The sequence below is a fragment of the Hemitrygon akajei genome, chromosome 17 (genome assembly GCF_048418815.1).
Source record: "Hemitrygon akajei chromosome 17, sHemAka1.3, whole genome shotgun sequence".
NCBI classification, from domain to species: domain Eukaryota; kingdom Metazoa; phylum Chordata; class Chondrichthyes; order Myliobatiformes; family Dasyatidae; genus Hemitrygon; species Hemitrygon akajei.
Genome location: NC_133140.1, coordinates 84,931,260 through 84,949,294, shown reverse-complemented (window position 1 = coordinate 84,949,294; position 18,035 = coordinate 84,931,260). Strand labels below are relative to the sequence as shown.

General features: G+C 41.7%; 1 protein-coding gene across 1 annotated transcript in view; it reads left to right on the top strand.

The window, feature by feature from the left end:
- dync1li2 (dynein, cytoplasmic 1, light intermediate chain 2) overlaps positions 1-18,035 on the top strand; it is a 139,926-nt gene that overhangs the window by 63,243 nt on the left and 58,648 nt on the right. Inside the window, exons 5-7 of the mRNA XM_073070436.1 lie at positions 1,250-1,416; positions 13,986-14,079; positions 16,062-16,197. Coding sequence (XP_072926537.1) covers positions 1,250-1,416; positions 13,986-14,079; positions 16,062-16,197 — 397 coding nt within the window. The remainder of the gene's footprint in view (positions 1-1,249; positions 1,417-13,985; positions 14,080-16,061; positions 16,198-18,035) is intronic.

The following is an 18,035-nucleotide window of genomic DNA, read 5'->3' as shown; positions in this document are numbered from 1 at the left end:
CAGCCTTCCTATTTTCATATCACTGACAAGCTTGGAAACATTCCATTTTGTTCACTCTCTCCTTCAGGTTGTTAATGTAAGTCATAAACAATTGAGGCCAGAAAGTGATCCCTGGGGTATCATTCCAGGCTGAAGAAGAAAATTTATTCCCATGATTTTCAGTCTGTGCTGGCACTAGGACTAGGCCTCATGCCATGGTGTCACCTGTTGCAGGCACCAGGAGGGGAGTCACTAGAAGTGGTGTGGCGTGGCATCCCTGCTGGACTGGGGACAGGCCCGTCCTGGCGGTGCTGCACTCCAGTTTTCACTTGGTGGAAGACAAGGCGGATTACATGCCTGTGTTGGTCTGCAGACTGCTAAGGACTTGTTCTTGCCAACAGCATTTATGCTCCATCAATGTCACTTAGGGAGTTGGGCTGTATTACTGTACTGTATATATTTTTGTGTGACTGCATGTTCACTTCTGTATTATATATTTCCCTTCTGCTGCCTGCGTGGGATGACGAGTCTATCGGGACCCTGAGGACTTGTGGAAACTGTGTGGTGGTTTCTTTCGAACTTATAGTCTTTTAACATCTTTGGACTATTTTTACTGTGTCCATGGTCTGTTTTTTTAAATCAATTATGGTATTGTTTGCACTGTTGTAACTATATGTTAACTATGACTATATGTAACTTTGTAGTTTTGTGTAGGTCTTGTAGCTTTAGTTTTTGGTTTGTTGGGTGGTAGAGTTGGTCTCCTGACTTGGTGTGTCTGGGTAGTCTTGTTTTGTCTGGTGGATTTGGAGCTCCTTTCCGGGGAATGTGCTAAGATAGTAGCGCGATATTAGTACGCAGCAACCTCTCCGGACTCTGGATTTGGGGATTGCCAAACATTATGTGGATTTTTTGGTGTAGTCTGTTTTGTTGTGTGATTTTGTGATATCATTCTGGAGGAACGTTGTTTCATTTTTTAACTGTATTGCAGTTGTAGTTTCTAAATGACAATAAATTGAAATTCAATTCAATATCTGCTATATGTGCCTTGTGTGTTGTATGACTATTGGTACTGTATTTTGTATCTTGGCCCCAGAGGAACCCTGTTTCTTTTGGCTGTATTCATGTATGGCCGAATGGCAATTAAACTTGAACTTTCTGTTGATTAAAGTTGAATGGAATGAATCCCACTTCAGAATTTTAAGTGTGAACCTCATCTGGAAGTCATTTCCTTTGCATTATTTTATGTTCTTTCTCTGTTCTCTGCTTCCAGTGGTGAAAGAATTTCAGGAGTATGTGGAGCCTGAGGAAGGATCCCATGGATCTCCGCAGAGGAGAGCAGCTGTGCCTGGTCAGGAAGACGAGGAGGTAGTCTTGCCGCTGGGAGAAAACGTACTTACACACAACCTGGGCATTCCGGTACTGGTTGTCTGCACAAAGGTAGGTTTCTTCTCCAGAGACTCCCAACTTAACAAAAGGTTATAGGAAGGATATCAAGGCTTTAGAGAGGGCATAGAACAGATTTACCAGAATGCTACTTGGATTAGAGGGCATGTGCTACAACAAGAGTTTGGACAAACTTGGTTTGTTTTCTCTGGAATAACACTGGCTGATAGAGGTTTCTAAGATTGAGGCAGAGATAGATTATCTTTTTCCAAGGGTTGAAATATCTAGCATTTAAGGTGAGAGGGGGTAACTTAAAGATGTGAGGGGAAGGTATTTTTACAGAGTGGTGGATGCCTGGAATACACTGTCTGGGATGGTGGTAGAGGCAGAAATATTAGAGACTTTAAGAGACATTTAGATAGGCACACAAATGTGCAGAAACTGGAAGGATATGGACACTGTGTAGGCAGAAGAGATTAGTTTAGTTGGTCATTTGATTACTTATTTAGTTGGTTTGACACGACTTTGCCTGAAGTGCAGAGTTTTTTATTACAATAATGGAAGTATAGACAATGGGAGCAGGATGAGGCCTTTAATTTTCCTGTCAGTTTGTAGGCCTAGTTTTCCCCTCTCATTTCCATTGATCCCTTTATGCATATTGTTTTTTCATGCTGCGTGGAATCCAGAGTAGCATTCATTTCATTCTCCAATATACTTGTGTGCTGAAGAATGAAAATAAATAATCTTGACCATTTTAGCAACTTAAAAAACCTGCTTTTGAGAATATACTTACTTGACCTCCATCTCCTCTGTGGTAAAGAATTCCACAAGTTTGGATAAATTATTTTCTTTTGATCTGGATTTTAAAAATTAAGTGGGTTGCTATGAAAACCCCCGCTGACATCAGTGAACAAGCTGACCCCATCTCATATCAATCCTAGACGTTGGTCTAGTAAACCTTGGTTGCACTCCCTCCATATCAAGAATATCTTCCCGTAGATAATGCCACCAATACTGCACAGACAACTCCAGATGGACTGTCATCAAGGCCCTGTACAACTGCAGTGAGACAGCTTGTATCTATACTCCGGTCCTTTTACAACACAGACTGATGTGCCATCTTCCACCATGGTCGCTCGCTACATTTGGGTGCATGCTTTTGATGATGAGGGCACATCCCTTTCCCCAACAACTTACCACAATAGGTAGTCAGAACTGCCCGATGCATCACTGACACCAGCCATCAAGGACATGTATGCAGAAAGGTGTCGGAAAGGACCAGTAACTTCATGAAGGATCCCAACCACCCTGCTCAAGGACAGTTTGTCCCACTTTCATCAGGGAGGAGGCTATGTAGCATCCAAATCAGGATCACCAGACTCAAAAAAACGGTTACTTTCCTTCCCTAAGCAGTAAGGCTGATCAACACCTTCATCCACTAACCCACCCCTCCACACCCCCAACCACCACTACTTTATCATTTCCTGTCAGTCATCTTGTGCCTAGTGTCACTTTATGGACATACAATTGATCTATGTATATAAGCTATCTTGCATATTTATATTTATTGCAATTTTTAAAATTATTTATCTTATGCAATTTTTTCCCTCTTTTTTCCTCTTCTTTGTGCTGTATCGGATCTGGAGTAACAATTATTTCATTCTCCTTTATGCTTGTGAGCTGGAAATGACATTAAACAATCTTGAATTTCGTCAGGCATGAGTGCAAGCAGAGAATGGCTGATATTGACTACATGGAGCCAAATGCTGTTTGTTTATGGTCAGCACCAGTATTGTGGCTGAAGAGGCTGTGCTTGTGTTGTTCTGTCTGTGCTTTGTTCTGTTCAGGTAATGGCTTTTAAAACCAAAGAGAAAGACCTCATTTCTCCAGATTAAAACATCTGGCCATTCACCTCACTTTCTTAAATCTCTTAAGCAAATCTCGGTTTTCTGCACGTTTGGAAATGTTATGTAACTGGTTTGGATAAGAGAACTAATTTAGTAGCTGGCTCCCAAAAGAACCCACTAGTCACCCTGGGGGAAAAAGATACTTTGACTCCTGCTGTTTTCTGTCTACAGTCTTTTCTCAATCCCAATGCCATATGCTTTAATTTTGTACATTAATCTCACATGGGACTTTATCTAAAAGCGTAATCTGAATACTGTACATCCATTGGTTCTCCCTTGCCTATTCCATTCATTACATCCTCAAATTTTCCCTTTCACAAGCCCATACTGACTGTGATCAGTCTTGATAATTAATGTTCTCCAAGTTGTTTTGTTATTCTATCTTTTATTATCGATTCTAACTTTTTCCACATTACTAACATTTATTTATCGATAGAACATGGAGTAGGCCCTTCTGGGCCCTCGAACTATGCCTCCCTGCAACCCTCAACAACCCCGATTTAATCCTAACCTAATCAGGGGACAATTTACAGTGACCAATTAAGTTTGTCTTTGGACTTTGGGAGGAAACTGGAGCACTCAGAGAAAACTCACACATTCCACAGGGACAATGTACAAGCTCCTTACAGAGAACCCAGTATTGAACTCTGAACCCGACGCCCCGAGCTGCAGTAGTGTCACACAGTAGCATAGCAATTAGCGACGGCTAGGCTTGCTGGTCTGTAACTTCCTGCGTTTTCCCCGTCCTCCTCCTCAAATTAGTAGGGTTACATTTGCCACACTGCATGCAATCTTTAGGAACTGCTTGAGAGTCTAAAAGATTTTGAAAGATGACTTCAAAATCTTTGCTGTGCTTTAATTCTCTGCAGTGTGGATTATCAGGCCCAGGCAATTTGTGTGTATTTCCTTTGTTTATGATTTTCTTCAGTCTCTTGCACCCCACCTCTATCCCTAATTGGGAGGTTAATTACCTTCTGGCATTTGTGGAAGGCAAGGTTTGGGTGTTGCTAATGTTCCCTTTATTGTGTGATTGAGTAAGCTGGTGATTTGGAGGCTGACTCATCAGTTCAAGAAAGTCCCTGCTTATTCTGTGGTTACTTGATCTCTGGTTTACCAAATAAAATGCAAAGTGTATTTTTATTGGTGGTGAGGATGTTGGAAATCTGAAAAGAAAAGTAAAAAAAAAAATATGTTGTAAGTACTCAGTTGGTCATGCAGTATCTATGGGGAGAGGAAGAGCTGATGTTCAGATGAGCAACATGAAAAATGCTGGAGGAACTGAGCAGGCCAGGCAGCATCAATGGAAAAGAGTACATTCAACATTTCATCAGGACCTGCTGAAGGGTGTTGGTTCGAAACGTCGACAGTACTTTGTGTTGTACAGTGCCAGCAATTTGTGTGTGTTGCTTGGGTTTCTAGCATCTGCACATTTTCTCTTGTTTGCGATGTTCAGAAAGAAAGCTTTGACTATACATGTTAACTTTGCTTCCCTTTCATTGATGTGTCTGAACTGTTGTGTGCTTCCAGCACACTCTCCATGTTTAATGAACAAAAGTGCCATTTGGTCCACAATTCTGTGTGAAAGTTTATGCTATGCCTGAGCAACCCTGCCCAATAGGTTAACCATCAGATCTCTCCATTCCTTTTACCTGATATTTTCTCTTTACACACTGCATCTGTCTGCATTCTTCATCAAGTTCAAGTTTAATTATCATTCAGCCATACATGAATGCAGCAAAACAAAACAGCGTTCCTCTGGGGCTGAGGTGCAAAACACGTTACCAACAGCACATATTGTTACAATAGCAGGAAAATGTTTTGTCGCAAAAATAAATGACATGGTCCAAGTCCCTAGTTGGCATGGCCTGCAGATTGATGGTGCTTGGGATTTTGTCCTGATCCAGATTGTCCGACAGTTCATTTGTCGGATGCCAAAGAAGCTGCAAACATTTCCGTGTAAAATGTTAGTTTTCCAATTGGGATGGATTTACTCATGCTGGGGTTGGCTTCCATGATGATGGCAACCAATCAAGTTCTCAAGTCAAGTTTATTGTCATTTAACTATATACAGTGCCTATAAAAAGTATTCATCCTGCTTGGGAGTTTTCATGTTTTATTCTTTTACAACATTAAATCACAGTGGATTTAATTTGGCTTTTTGACACTGATCAACAGGAAAAGACTCTGTTGTGTCAAAGTGAAAACAGATCTCTACAAAGTGATCTAAATTATAAATGTAAAACACAAAATAATTGATTATGTGAGTGTTCACTCCCTCTCCCTTAATACACACACTAAATCATCTCTGATACAGCCAATTACTTTTAGAAGTCACATAATTAGTTAAAAGGAGATCACCGTGTACAGTCAAGGTGTTTCAATTGATTGCAGTAAAAATACACCTGTATCTGGAAGGTCCAATTGCTAGTGAGTCAGTATCTTGCCATAAGCTACACCAGGAAGACAAAAGAACCCTCTAAGCAACTCCATGAAAAGGTTATTGAAAAACACAAGTCAGAAGATGGATACCAGAAAATTTCCAAGTCACTGAATATCCCTTGGAGTACAGTTACGTCAGTCGTCGAGAAAAAGAAAGAATATAGCACAGCTGTAAATATCCTAGAGTAAGCCGTCCTCAAAAACTGAGTGTGCAAGAAGGAGGCCACCGAGACCTATGACAACTTTGGAGAAGTTACGAGCTTCAGTGGCTGAGATGGGAGAGACTGCACACAACAACTATTGCCCGGGTGCTTCACCAGTTGCAGCTTTATGGGAGAGTAGCAAAGAGAAAGCCACTGTGGGGGGAAAGAAACACTCACATAAAATCTTGGCTCGAAGGCAGAAGGCATGTGAGAGACTCTGCAGTCAGCTGGAAGAAGGTTCTATGGTCAAGGAAACCAAAATTGAAGTTTTTGGCTATCAGACATAAAACGCCAAACAACGCACGTCATCAAAAACACACCCTTCTTACCGTGAAGCATGGTGGTGGCTGCATTATGCTGTGGGGATATGTCATTGCAGCAGGCCTTGGAAGGCTTGTGAAGGTAGAGGGTAAAATGAGTGCAGCAAAATACAGGGAAATCCCGGAGGAAAATCTGCAAGAGAACTGCAATTTGGGAGAAGATTTGTTTTCCAGCAAGACTGCGACCCCAAGCATAAAGCCAAAGCCGCACAAGAATGGCCTGGAATGGCCAAGTAAGAGTCCAATTCAGAGTTTGTGGCTATTTGTAATTAATTTAGATCACTTTATAGAGATCTGTTTTCACTTTGACACAAGGGTCTTTTTCTGTTGATCAGTGTAAAAAAAAAAGCGCCAGATTAAATCCAATATGTTGTAAAACAGTGAAACATAAGAACTTCTAAGGGGTGGCGAAAACTTTTTGTTGGCACCATACATGTATATAACAGATATAACCACATAATGTATATAGAAATGAGATGTTTCTCCAACCCAGGATGTAAAGCATAGTGGTATGCAAACACAAAACACATGATAATTTATGAAGGTGAGGATAAAATCTACAGAAGAATTAAATATTGTAAGGTACAGAACAGATTAACCTGTGACACTTCCAATGTGATATGGCAGGGAGTTCAGAAGCCTGATGGCCTGAGGGAAGAAATTGTTTTTCATCCTGACTGTTCTTGTTTTTATGTATCGTGGTCTTCTGCCTGATGGTAGAAAGTCAAAGAGGATACTGGATGGTGGGTGGGATCCTTAATAATACCAAGAGTTCTGCTTATGCAGCGCTCCTGATAAATGCCCCTGACAGAAGGTAGGGAGACCCCTCTGATCCTCTCAGCTGTTCTCACAGTCCTTTGTAGGGACTTCAGGTCTGATGTTCAAGATGGAGATGCAACTTGTCAGGGCACTCTCAGTGGTGGTCAGTATTCTTCTCTATGTAGCTGGTGACAGGATCCACAGATTTCTCAGTGTTAATGTGGTTGCCATAGATAGCAGCCTCCCTGATCTTCTCCAGTTTATATTATCAAAGCAGTCCTGCAGTGCAGAGATTGCACCTTCAGACCAGGTTTTCATCACCTTTAGAACTGGTTTGACCCGGGAGAATTAAGGGTTATGGGGAAAAGGTGGGTAGGTGGAGATGAGTCTGTGGTCAGATCAGCCATGATTGAATGGCAGAGCAGGTTCAATGGGCCAGATGGCCTACCGCTCCTACTTTTTATGTTCTTATGACCCATTTGATCACTGGTTTGTATGGTAGAATTAACATTACAGATAAGTGATGTAAGAGTCAAAATGTGGGGTCAAAGGGCTGCTTTTATAGGCACCTGCTATGTTAGTATAAACCAGATCTAGTGCATTTTCACCACTGATACCAAACCTCAAGAGTACAATTCGAACCGCCAAGAGACCTGTTACCAACATTGAACCTTGCATCTCCACAAAGGGGAACATAAGTTATATTCGGACGGTTTGAATTTTCAATTAACTTTTTCGATATTTTCTGTGTAATAGGCAGGAAAGATTAATTAAATTTGAAATAAATTTTTTAAAGAAAGATCTTAAAAACCAATTCCTAACAAAAATTTTCACATTAATTGAAATCCATTTTTGCTCCACCCTACTGTATTCAAATTACAGCCTCTGCCAGTGAAGGATAGATATTGTGCCCACCATATTGTGAGCCAGTCATCTCTGGCTACGTGCCTCACTCCGGCCATTAATGCTGTCAATATTTGAGTTACTGGATTATGACAGCGGAACTGTTCTGGTCTGTCCCTCTCAGGGCTGGTTCAGGTTTTGTATTGCGGGATGGAAATTGCTTGTGTGCACCCTTCTTTATTTAGAGTGGCTGATGCATACAAGCCTCCTCGTGGGTTTGACTGAGTGAAATCTTGATCGAGTGACAATGACTGGAAACCAGACTCTGTTGCTATTACAAACGCGAGATTCCGCAAATGCTGGATATCTGGAACAAAACACAAAATGTTGGAGGAACTCAACAGGTCAGGAGGGGAATGATCATTTAATTTATCAGGCCAAGACCCTTCATCATGACTGAGTTCCGCGAGTATTTAGTGTGTTTTGCTCTGCTGATATTCGGGTGGAAGGACGTAAGCTCCAGTCAGACACACCCTTGCCCGCTCCATGTATTGTCAGCGCATTGTGTGCTGTCATTTAGTCCCGAAGCGACACCTCCTGGCGAAGATGAGATACTGCAATAGGGTGTAGTACATAAAATGCATTGCATTCAGACCACTAGGGAGATGATTCAGTTGGTGTTTATCCCTGGATCCAGACCATTTCAGTCCAGCAGTTGCCCTGTTCCCATTTCTTATCGCTTTCAGTCTAAATATCTGTGTAGTTTCTGTTTACTAGATTCTCATCACTAATGCAAAGTCTAAAATAAAGTGGAGAGTACCTTTTTAAAGGCCTTGCATTTAATTGTATCCGGTTTAGTTGTCAGCGACTATTTACTCTGGCCTGTTTTGTCATAGTTGAAAATGTCTCCAGCTACTTTATTGATGAAGAACTATCTGAGCTACTTTGTATTTGTGTATTAGAGACCGTAAGACAGGAGTAGAATTAGGCCATTTGGCCCATTGAGTCTGTTCCACCACGTAGCTGATCTTTTTGTAAAATTCAGGTTCAGGTTTATTGTCATCTGACTGTACATACCTGCAGCCAATGGAACAACATTCCTCTGGGCAACAGTGTACCTACAAAGCATATATCACACACCATAATTCAAAGTGCTTGTAGTGCACAGCACGGGTTCAGACAATAATTAAGAGACATCGGTGCTAGAGCAGCAGACTGTGGTTTTTTATTTGGTTCAAATATTCAAAGTTGAGTTATGCACAAGTACATGGGTGCACAGGTGCAAATGATAAACTTGTTTACTCACAGACACCTATTTAAAAAAAAAAGAGTTTCAGCCCACAATGTCAACTACTCTTTTTACCATAGATGCTGCCTGGCCTGCTGAGTTCCTCCAGCATTTTGTGTGTGTTGCTCGGATTTCCAGCATCTGTGGATCTTTGCTTGTTTGTGTTAAAGTCGATATTGCTGTCATATTGTTGTCATAAAATCTATATTGTTAGACTTTAACAAGCTAAAGTGATTAAGGTATTGCCATTGGTTCAAGAACCAGCTGGTTGAAGGGGAGTAACTATTATTGAACACCAAGATCAGAGGGCTGGAATGAGCTGATTGCTTGAGGGTAGCTATTAGTTCTGACGTTGTCAACCATTTCTCAATGACAGGGCAAGTGGTAAATTTCTTTTGCACCTCAATTTAAATTTACTGGTAATTAGTTTGGACATAAGGGCATATCCTCGTGGTAGCATAGTGCTACTACACTTTACAGCACTGGCGACCTGGGTTCAATTCCCACCACTGCCTGTAAGGAGTTTGTATGCTATTCCTCCAGGTCTTCTGGGGGAGCGTTTGGCAATTTTGGGCCTGTACTCACTGGAATTTAGAAGAATGTGTCATCGAAACCTAGCAAATGTTGAAAAGACTAGATAAGGTGGATGTGGAGAGGATGTTACCTTTGGTGGGGGTATCCAGCACGAGAGGGCACAGCCTCAAAATTGATGGGCAGTCTTTTAGAACAGAGGTAAGGGGAATTTTTTTTTTAGCCAGAGAGTAGTGAATCTGTGGAATGCTCTGTCACAGACTGCAGTGGAGGCAAAGTCTGTGGGTATATTTAGAGTGGAAGTTGATCGTTTCCTGATTGGTCAGGGAATCAAAGGATATAGTGAGAAGGTGGGTGTATGGGGTTTGGTGGGATCTGGGATTGGCCTTGATGGAATGGCGGAGCAGATTTGATGGGCGGAATGGCCTAATTCTGCTCCTGTGCCTTATGGCTTCCCTGCTTGTGCTTTTTTCCCCTGCCTTCCTTTCTGCTTCGTTTGCGAGTAGCAGATATACTAAGTTGTTTTTTTTTGCGTGATCAAACAGTTATTTCACTGTCACCATCACTAATTCCAGGTCTACTTGCTTCACTACATTTAAAATTCCCAGCTGCTGTGATTGGATTTGGCATAGTGTCTCTGAGTCCCTTGTCTATTCCCTGGACATGGCTGTAATGTAGTCACTGTACTGTCATGTTCCACACCATATGTTGTCACAGCTCTGTATGCCAAGTCAACAGCTCCAAGAATAACTTCAAACTTTCAGGGCACAGTACTTCAGGAGAAGTCAGTAGATGAGAAATGTGAACAAGAATGGGGCTTAGTTGTCTGGACATTGAGATCAGTTCGCCAGAGATTAGTACTTCTGATCTACTGTTCTTCAGTTCATCTCAGATTACCTTGAATGTATAGAATGTATTTTCCAATTTTTTTTGCCATTTGCAGATCAAAATGATTCTGGAAAGTTTTCCCCTTGATTTAAAAGAACTGTTAATTAATTTGGATAACAGTAGCATTCCCTCTGTATTCTCCAGTTCCTCTTTTTCTGACTGAATTGAAAGTGGCTGATGTATCAGTTTACTCGAGCAACACACACAAAATGCAGGAGGAATGCAGCAAGTCAGGCCTCCATGGAAATGAATAAACAGTCAATATTTTGGACTGAGGCCCTTAAATAGCACTGGAAAGGAAGATGGATAAGAATAAGATGTGGGGAGGGAAAGGAGGACAAGCTAGAAGTTGATAGGTGAAGCCAAATGGATGGGGGAGAGGGATTACATAGAAACATAGAAAACCTACAGCACAATACAGGCCCTTAGGCCCACTTAGCTGTGCCGAACAAATCCTTAGGAATTATCTGGGGTTACCCATAGCCCTCTGTTTTTCTGAGCTCCATGTACCTATCCAGGAGTCTCTTAAAAGACTCTATCGTATCCGCCTTCACCATTGTTGCCAGCAGCCCATTCCATACTCACCACTCTTTGCTTTTAAAAAAAACTTAGCCCTGACATCTCCTTTGAACCTACTTCCAAGCACCTTAAAACTGTGCTCTCTCGTGTTAGCCCTGGAAAAAAGCCTCTGACTATCCACACGATCAATGCCTCTCATCATCTTATAACGTGAGAAGCTGGGAGGTGATCGGTGGAAGAAGGAATCTGAGAGGAGATAGAGGAAATTTTTCTAGTCCTTGTGTATCTCTCCTATACCCTCTCTACGGTAACAGTGTTCTTGCCAGATGGAAATAACTAGTTTGGGCTGTTTTTTTTTTTCCCCTAAATATATTGGATAGGTATATGGACAGGAAAGGAATGGAAGGTTATGGGCTGAGTGCAGGTAGGTGGGACTAGGTGAGAGTAAACATTTGGCACGGACTGGAAGGACCGAGATGGCCTGTTTCCATGTTGTAATTGTTATGGTTATATGAAGTGGTGACTGTGTAAAGAAACAAGGAAAAGATCTCCAACCTAATGGAATGTGGTCCATGGCCACCTCTACTGCTATTATGAGGCCACTCTCAGGTTGGAAGTGTAGTACTTCATACTCTGGGAGCCACTAACCTGATGGCATTTCCAGCATCTGATTTAACCTGATTTCCAGCAATTTCTCCTCTCTCCCACTTCTCTCTCTTTCCATTCTCTATTCTGGTTCCCCTCTAATCACTTCCCTTCTCCTCACCTCCCCTGGTGCCACTCCTCCTTCCCTTCTCCTATGGTGCATTCTCCTCTCCTAACAGATTCCTCCCTTCAGCCTTTCACCACTTTGACCTGTCACTTCCCAGCTTCTCACATCACTCCTGACCCCCACCCACCTTGGCCCTCACCGATCTAACTTGTACTCCTCTCCCCCCCCCCCCCCCCCCACCACCACCACCATATTCCAGCTCTGTCCCCTTCCTTTCCAGTACTGATGGCGACCCAAAACATCAACTGTTTATTCCCCTCCATTGGTGCTGCCTGACCTGCTGAGTTCCTCCAGCATTTTGCGTGTGGTGCTCTGGATTTCCAACATCTGCAGAATCTCTTATGTTAATGAAAAGATCTAAATTACATAATCAGTTTGAATTTCCACACAAGCCTCCTCCAACTGTGCTTCTATAATCCTCACTTCCATCTCTTTCTAGTGCCCCCCTTCCCAGCAACACACTTCCATCACAAAATACCTGGAGATTTCAGTGTTAAGTTGGAACACAAAGTTGAGAGCAAACAGATTTCCTGGTGAGAGATAAGATGTTAATTTTTATCTGAGCTGTGGTGCTGTTGCTTAACCTCATTGTACAGCACTTACTGTTGTTCCGGCTAATAAAACATCATCGCCCTGAAATATTTATCAAATGCACAGTCTGCTTCCAGCACCTCTAGCTTTATTTCAGATTTCCAATGTCTGCAATGCTTTACCTTCAAGATCGTTCAAGATTCAAGGTTGTTTAATGTCATTCCCAGTACACAGGTGCAAAGGAGAATGAAATAATTGTTACTCCAGATTTGATGCAGCAACACATAATGATAGTTAAAAAAAAAACAATAATTATACAAGGTAGCTTGTGTACGTCGATTGTACGTCCATAAAGTGACGCTGGGCACAGGAGTGTCTGTACCTAAGGTGACTGACAGGAAATGATAAAGTAGTGGTGGTGGGGGGTGTGGAGGGGTGGGTTAGTGGGTGGAGGTGTTGATCAGCCTTGGGGAAATTTCTGTTTTTGAAACTGGTGGTCCTCCTGTGGCTGCTGCGTAGCCTCCTCCCTGATGGGAGTGGGACAGTACTTTTCTCTGTACGGTCTGACTGAGTGCCTCTGGTTTTTATTTCCGATTTTCAGTGGTTTTCTTTAGAAGCAGAGCTGGCGTTGTGTTTGTGTGAATAGAGCTTCTCAGCCACTTTGCACTACATTGTTTTTGCAACACCATCACTTTCATTGTTTGGGTGCCTTGTGATATGTGATGCAGCATAACATGTGAAAACATCTAGAGACTGGGTTTTTATATTAAAAATATAGTTGGCAGTGGTAAAAATGGTCATGAATTTGAGATTGTTTACAAAGTCCAACTGGTTCACCGACCAAGTACAGAAGGAAGCTTGTCAATTTGCCCAACTTCCTGTGTAGTAGTGTATGTTCAGAGTTCAAAGTAAATTTATAATCCAAGTACTTCTGTCCCATATATAATCCTCAGATTCACTTTCATGCGGGCATTCACAGAAAATACAAAGAAACACGATAGAATCAATGAAAGACCCTACCCAACAGGACGGACAAACAACCAGTGCGCAAAAGACAACAAACTGTGCAAATACAAAAACAGGATCCACAAAGCACATATCACACACAGCACATAAGCTAAAGTATGATCATAAATAAATTAATAAAATGTAATTCAGAATGCATTTGGTGAGCAGCGCAGGTAAACAGCTGCCTGCCTTAGTGACGAGAACTTGGTGACAGGGTGTTCATTGGTGTCTCAGCCTGAGCGAAGAATGTGGGAAGAATTGAAAATAAGGTGATTGTGGTTGGTATAGACTCAGTGAACCCAGTGGCCTGTATCTCTCAATGACTCTGACTCTAAATGGATTCACATGTCCAACCATGGACAAAAATAAATGCTCTCAGTTTTAATATATCACAGATGGAGAAGAAACCACTGCTAACTACAATGACCTGTGCAGAAGACTTTTCATCTCTTGGAGTTGCAGGCATTGTAGTTAGAAAGTGCTCCATGTACATACTAGATAGATTTCTGCAGAAAGGTAAACAGTGATCAAAAATGTTTAAATGTCTCCTGCACACATCACTGTTGTGCTTCCTACAGATTTGCTGTGCTCACCTGTCTGTTTTCTCTCCTACAGTGCGACGCCGTCAGCATATTAGAGAAGGAGCATGATTACAGGGACGAGCACTTGGATTTCATTCAGTCACATATTCGTAGATTCTGCTTAGAGTGTATCCTTCCATTATTAATGAGTGTTGCTGTGATGAATCCACAGTTGTCCCTACTACAACATGTTGTGGATAGAGAGTGTGGAGACATCAAGAGTTGCAGTCTTTGTACACAAATTGGCTGCTGTCATTGTTTGCAAAGATACACATTTAGTTCTCAATGCAGGGTCAGGTTCTCTGTGGTAACTGAAAATGTAGAGAATGTCACCATGGCTACAGAGTTAAATTTATTAACATTGACATATTTTGTGAAATTTGTTGCTTTGCGGCAGCAATACAATACAATATATTGAAGATTACTATCAGTTACAATGAGAAATATTTTAAAAAATGCAAATTGAGAGCAAAATACTGAGGTAGTGTAGACCTTTCAGAAATCTAATGGTGGAGGCATAGTGTGGATATAAAACCTTCAATATCAGTTCGGGTAAGTTACAGGGAAGCGGGAACTATTCTCAGCACCCACTACAGCCGTAGCTCATGGTTACCACAGAAGCAACAAGCAACTGCAGCCACTAATGTTGCTGATCCTGGCTTCACTGCAAAATCTTTCTGTAGTTTGGACCCTGGCACACATTTACTTTCATTTGCATACTAAAACATTAGTGATGACAGAACATGGGAAGTCACATACATACAATAACATTCAAGGAGGATGTAGTTTACATAGTTGTGAAAAAAACAATCACAGTATTTTGGAGAATAGATCATCTGGCCCAGATTCCTGACTCCAACTCCACATTGACTATTGATTATTATATCAATATTTCACTACTTGCTAATAGGGATGCAGAATGTCTCACGACTAAGCAGAGTTTACTAGTCACCCCAGGAGACGGCTCTGGAAGAACGCACAGTGTTCATCAACATTCCTTGCAATGCATGGCTGATCTCCCATGTACATGGATCTGCAGATAGTGTGGATAACAAAAATTTTATAATTGTCTCTAATTGGATAGGGGAAGTGGCAAATATGGTGAAAGGTGCTGTATGAATATAAGGTTGTTAATGCAATAAAAAACAAATTAATTACTTAGGCTGGCTTTACCCAGTCTAATCCCATCTCCCAGCATTTGTGCTGTAGATTCTGTTCAAGTGAATATCCAAGAGCTTCCTAACCCAGACAAGGGTTTATTCCCCTACACTCTTGTTCTTGTGTGATGTTTCTCTGCATTGCTTTCCAAAGGACACACAGAAAATGAAATAAAACACCTGCAGTTTTGCCCTTTTCACAACCCCTGATTGGTATGGCTTTTCCTGATGGGATCAGTCTTCGTGATATCCCGATGGTCATTTCACACATGATCAATAACCACTTGGCGAGAGGTATCTGATGGCCACTGCCAAGGGAACAAGTAGCACAACCCATGAGAATTACAAATGAGTTTAAGGTGGAAGGGCACAAATTGCAGCAGATATTGGTTTGAAAGATGAGGATGTTTTGAGTTAAGTGACAACTGTGCTGACTAAAGTTCAAAATTATCTTTGTGAACTAGTTTTGAGCAAGGGATAACTAATCTGAGTCATCAGATTTTTTCCCTAATACCTTGAAGAATGGGAAGTAATTCATCACTACAAATTTAAGGTGAATGTTTGTTGAGCTGCTTTATATCATTATCCTTTTAGGGGTTAGTGTAACAATATTACAGTGCCAGCAAAGTAAGTTCAATTCCTGCTGCTGTCCGTAAAGAGTTTATACGTTTTCCCTCATGACCATGTGGGTTTTCTCCCCATGCTCCAGTTTCCTTGTAGATTCCAAAGACATACTGGTTTATAGGACACATGGGTGTAATCAGGTTGTGTGGGCTCGTTGGGCTGAAAGGGCCTGTTAACTGTGCTGTATCTCTAATTAAAATAAAAATAGAGTGAAGGTGAGTGCTGTTAATGCTAAAGATGAACTTTCATTGCACTACTTTTTCTCCTCACTGTCACACTCAGATTAAATACATTTTCCTCTCAGATTATTTCCTTAATCGGTGTTTCAGACGGAGCGGCCTTGATTTATACGTCAATAAAAGAAGAAAAGAACGTTGATCTCTTGTATAAATATCTTGTCCACAAAATGTATGATTTCCAGTTTACTACACCTGCCTTAGTGGTAGAAAAGGATGCAGTCTTTATGTAAGTACACGTCGTATGTTTGTACAAGTCACTGTGCCACTTGCCATCTGTACACCCAGCCTGACTCAGTTCAGTATGCTATATTCTTGAGTCAATAAACTTACTCATTATTTGTCCTTTCCACAATTTATTTATTTTCATAACTTGTTACCCTGTACAGTACCGCTGCCACAACAAAAACTTCACAAGATGTCAGTGACAATAAACCTGACTCTGAGACACTTCGCCATACACTCGGTGAGCAATACCAGCGATGATCAGCACAAAAAAGGTGCCTTAAAGATGTAATAGCTAACTTAGCAATGATGATAATCACTATTGTGATTTTATAACAGAGTGCTGCAACTTTGTATTTTCAAACACTTTTATATAAAAGGAGTGTCCTGGTTTAACTCATGGATGATCACGTTGTTAAATTAGTTATTACATCTTTAGAGCACCTTTCGTGTGCTGATCTTGCCTGGTATTGCTCACAGAGTGTATGGTGAAGCGTCTCAGAATCAGGTATATTACCACGGTAGCATAGTGGTCAGCACAATACTATTACAGCTTGGGACGATCAGGAGTTCAGAGTTTAATTTGGGTGATGCCTGTAAGGATTTAGTAAGTTCTCCCTGTAAACCACATGGAGTTCCTCTAGGTGTTCTGGTTTCTTCCCACAGTCCAAAGACCTACAGGTAGTTTGTTAAATGGGCAGCGCGGCTTGTTCAAGTTGCAAGGACCTGGGCTGTGTTGTATCTTGAAATAAATAAAATAATGCAGTACGATGCAAAAGTCTTAGGCACATATATATAAATAGGATGCTTAAGACTTTGGCACAGTATTGTATTTGAAAATGGAGTGGAGAGTGAGTTTGTAAAACTGGCAGGTGTCAAGGATCTTGGTAGTGGCGAAGATGGAGCACCGTGGGAGGTATGTGGGACAGGCGGCAGAGGGGGAGTGGTGTGGGTACAGACACACCCAGCCCTGAAACACTTGGCAAGATCATTTGATTCCAAACAATTGGTATATAGAAGCTTAAAAAACCTACAGCACAATACAGACCCTTTGGCCCACAAAGCTGTGCCGAACATGTCCTTACCTTAGAAATTACCTAGGGTTACACATAGCCCTCTATTTTTCTAAGCTCCATGTACCTATCCAGGAGTCTCTTAAAAGACCCTATCGTATCCGCCTCCACCACTGTCGCCGGCAGCCCATTCCTCGCACTCACCACTCTCTGCATAAAAAAAAACTTACCCCAGACATCTCCTCTGTACCTACTTCCAAGCACCTTAAAATTGTGCCCTCTCGCGCTAGCCATTTCAGCTCTGGGGAAAAAGCTTTAAGTATTTGGTGGTTGTCCACCATATCCAACAATGACAGGAAACCTGTGCAAGAGAGTTTTTAAAGTGGAAAAGGCATTGCTCTAGGACATTCCACTCTCTTGACCTCAGAAGTCCAGATTTAGTGATACAGGTAGTCATTACAACTGGGGTGTTCCTTGGTTGTAGTAAATGATCATGACTACTTCTGTGCCTTGTCATGTAGATCTCATTCCCCCCACCCCCCAGTCTGCTGGAGCTGACTACACATGATAGAACAGACATGTCCCTGTCTCACTGAGATATGAGGCCCTCCGGCTACTCTCACCTGCTGAAGCGGTGTACCGGGGTGTGGCTGCTTTCCTATGCAAATAGCTACTTGGAGCCACAGGTGTGAGTGCTGAGTGTCCCCAGTGGGGAACAAAGGTAACTAAGCTGCCCCAGATTGGACACGACAAGCCCCTTCTATAGGTTTCACTAGGTACATATTAATGTCGGAAATGTATACAATATGCATTCTTCACAAACATCCAC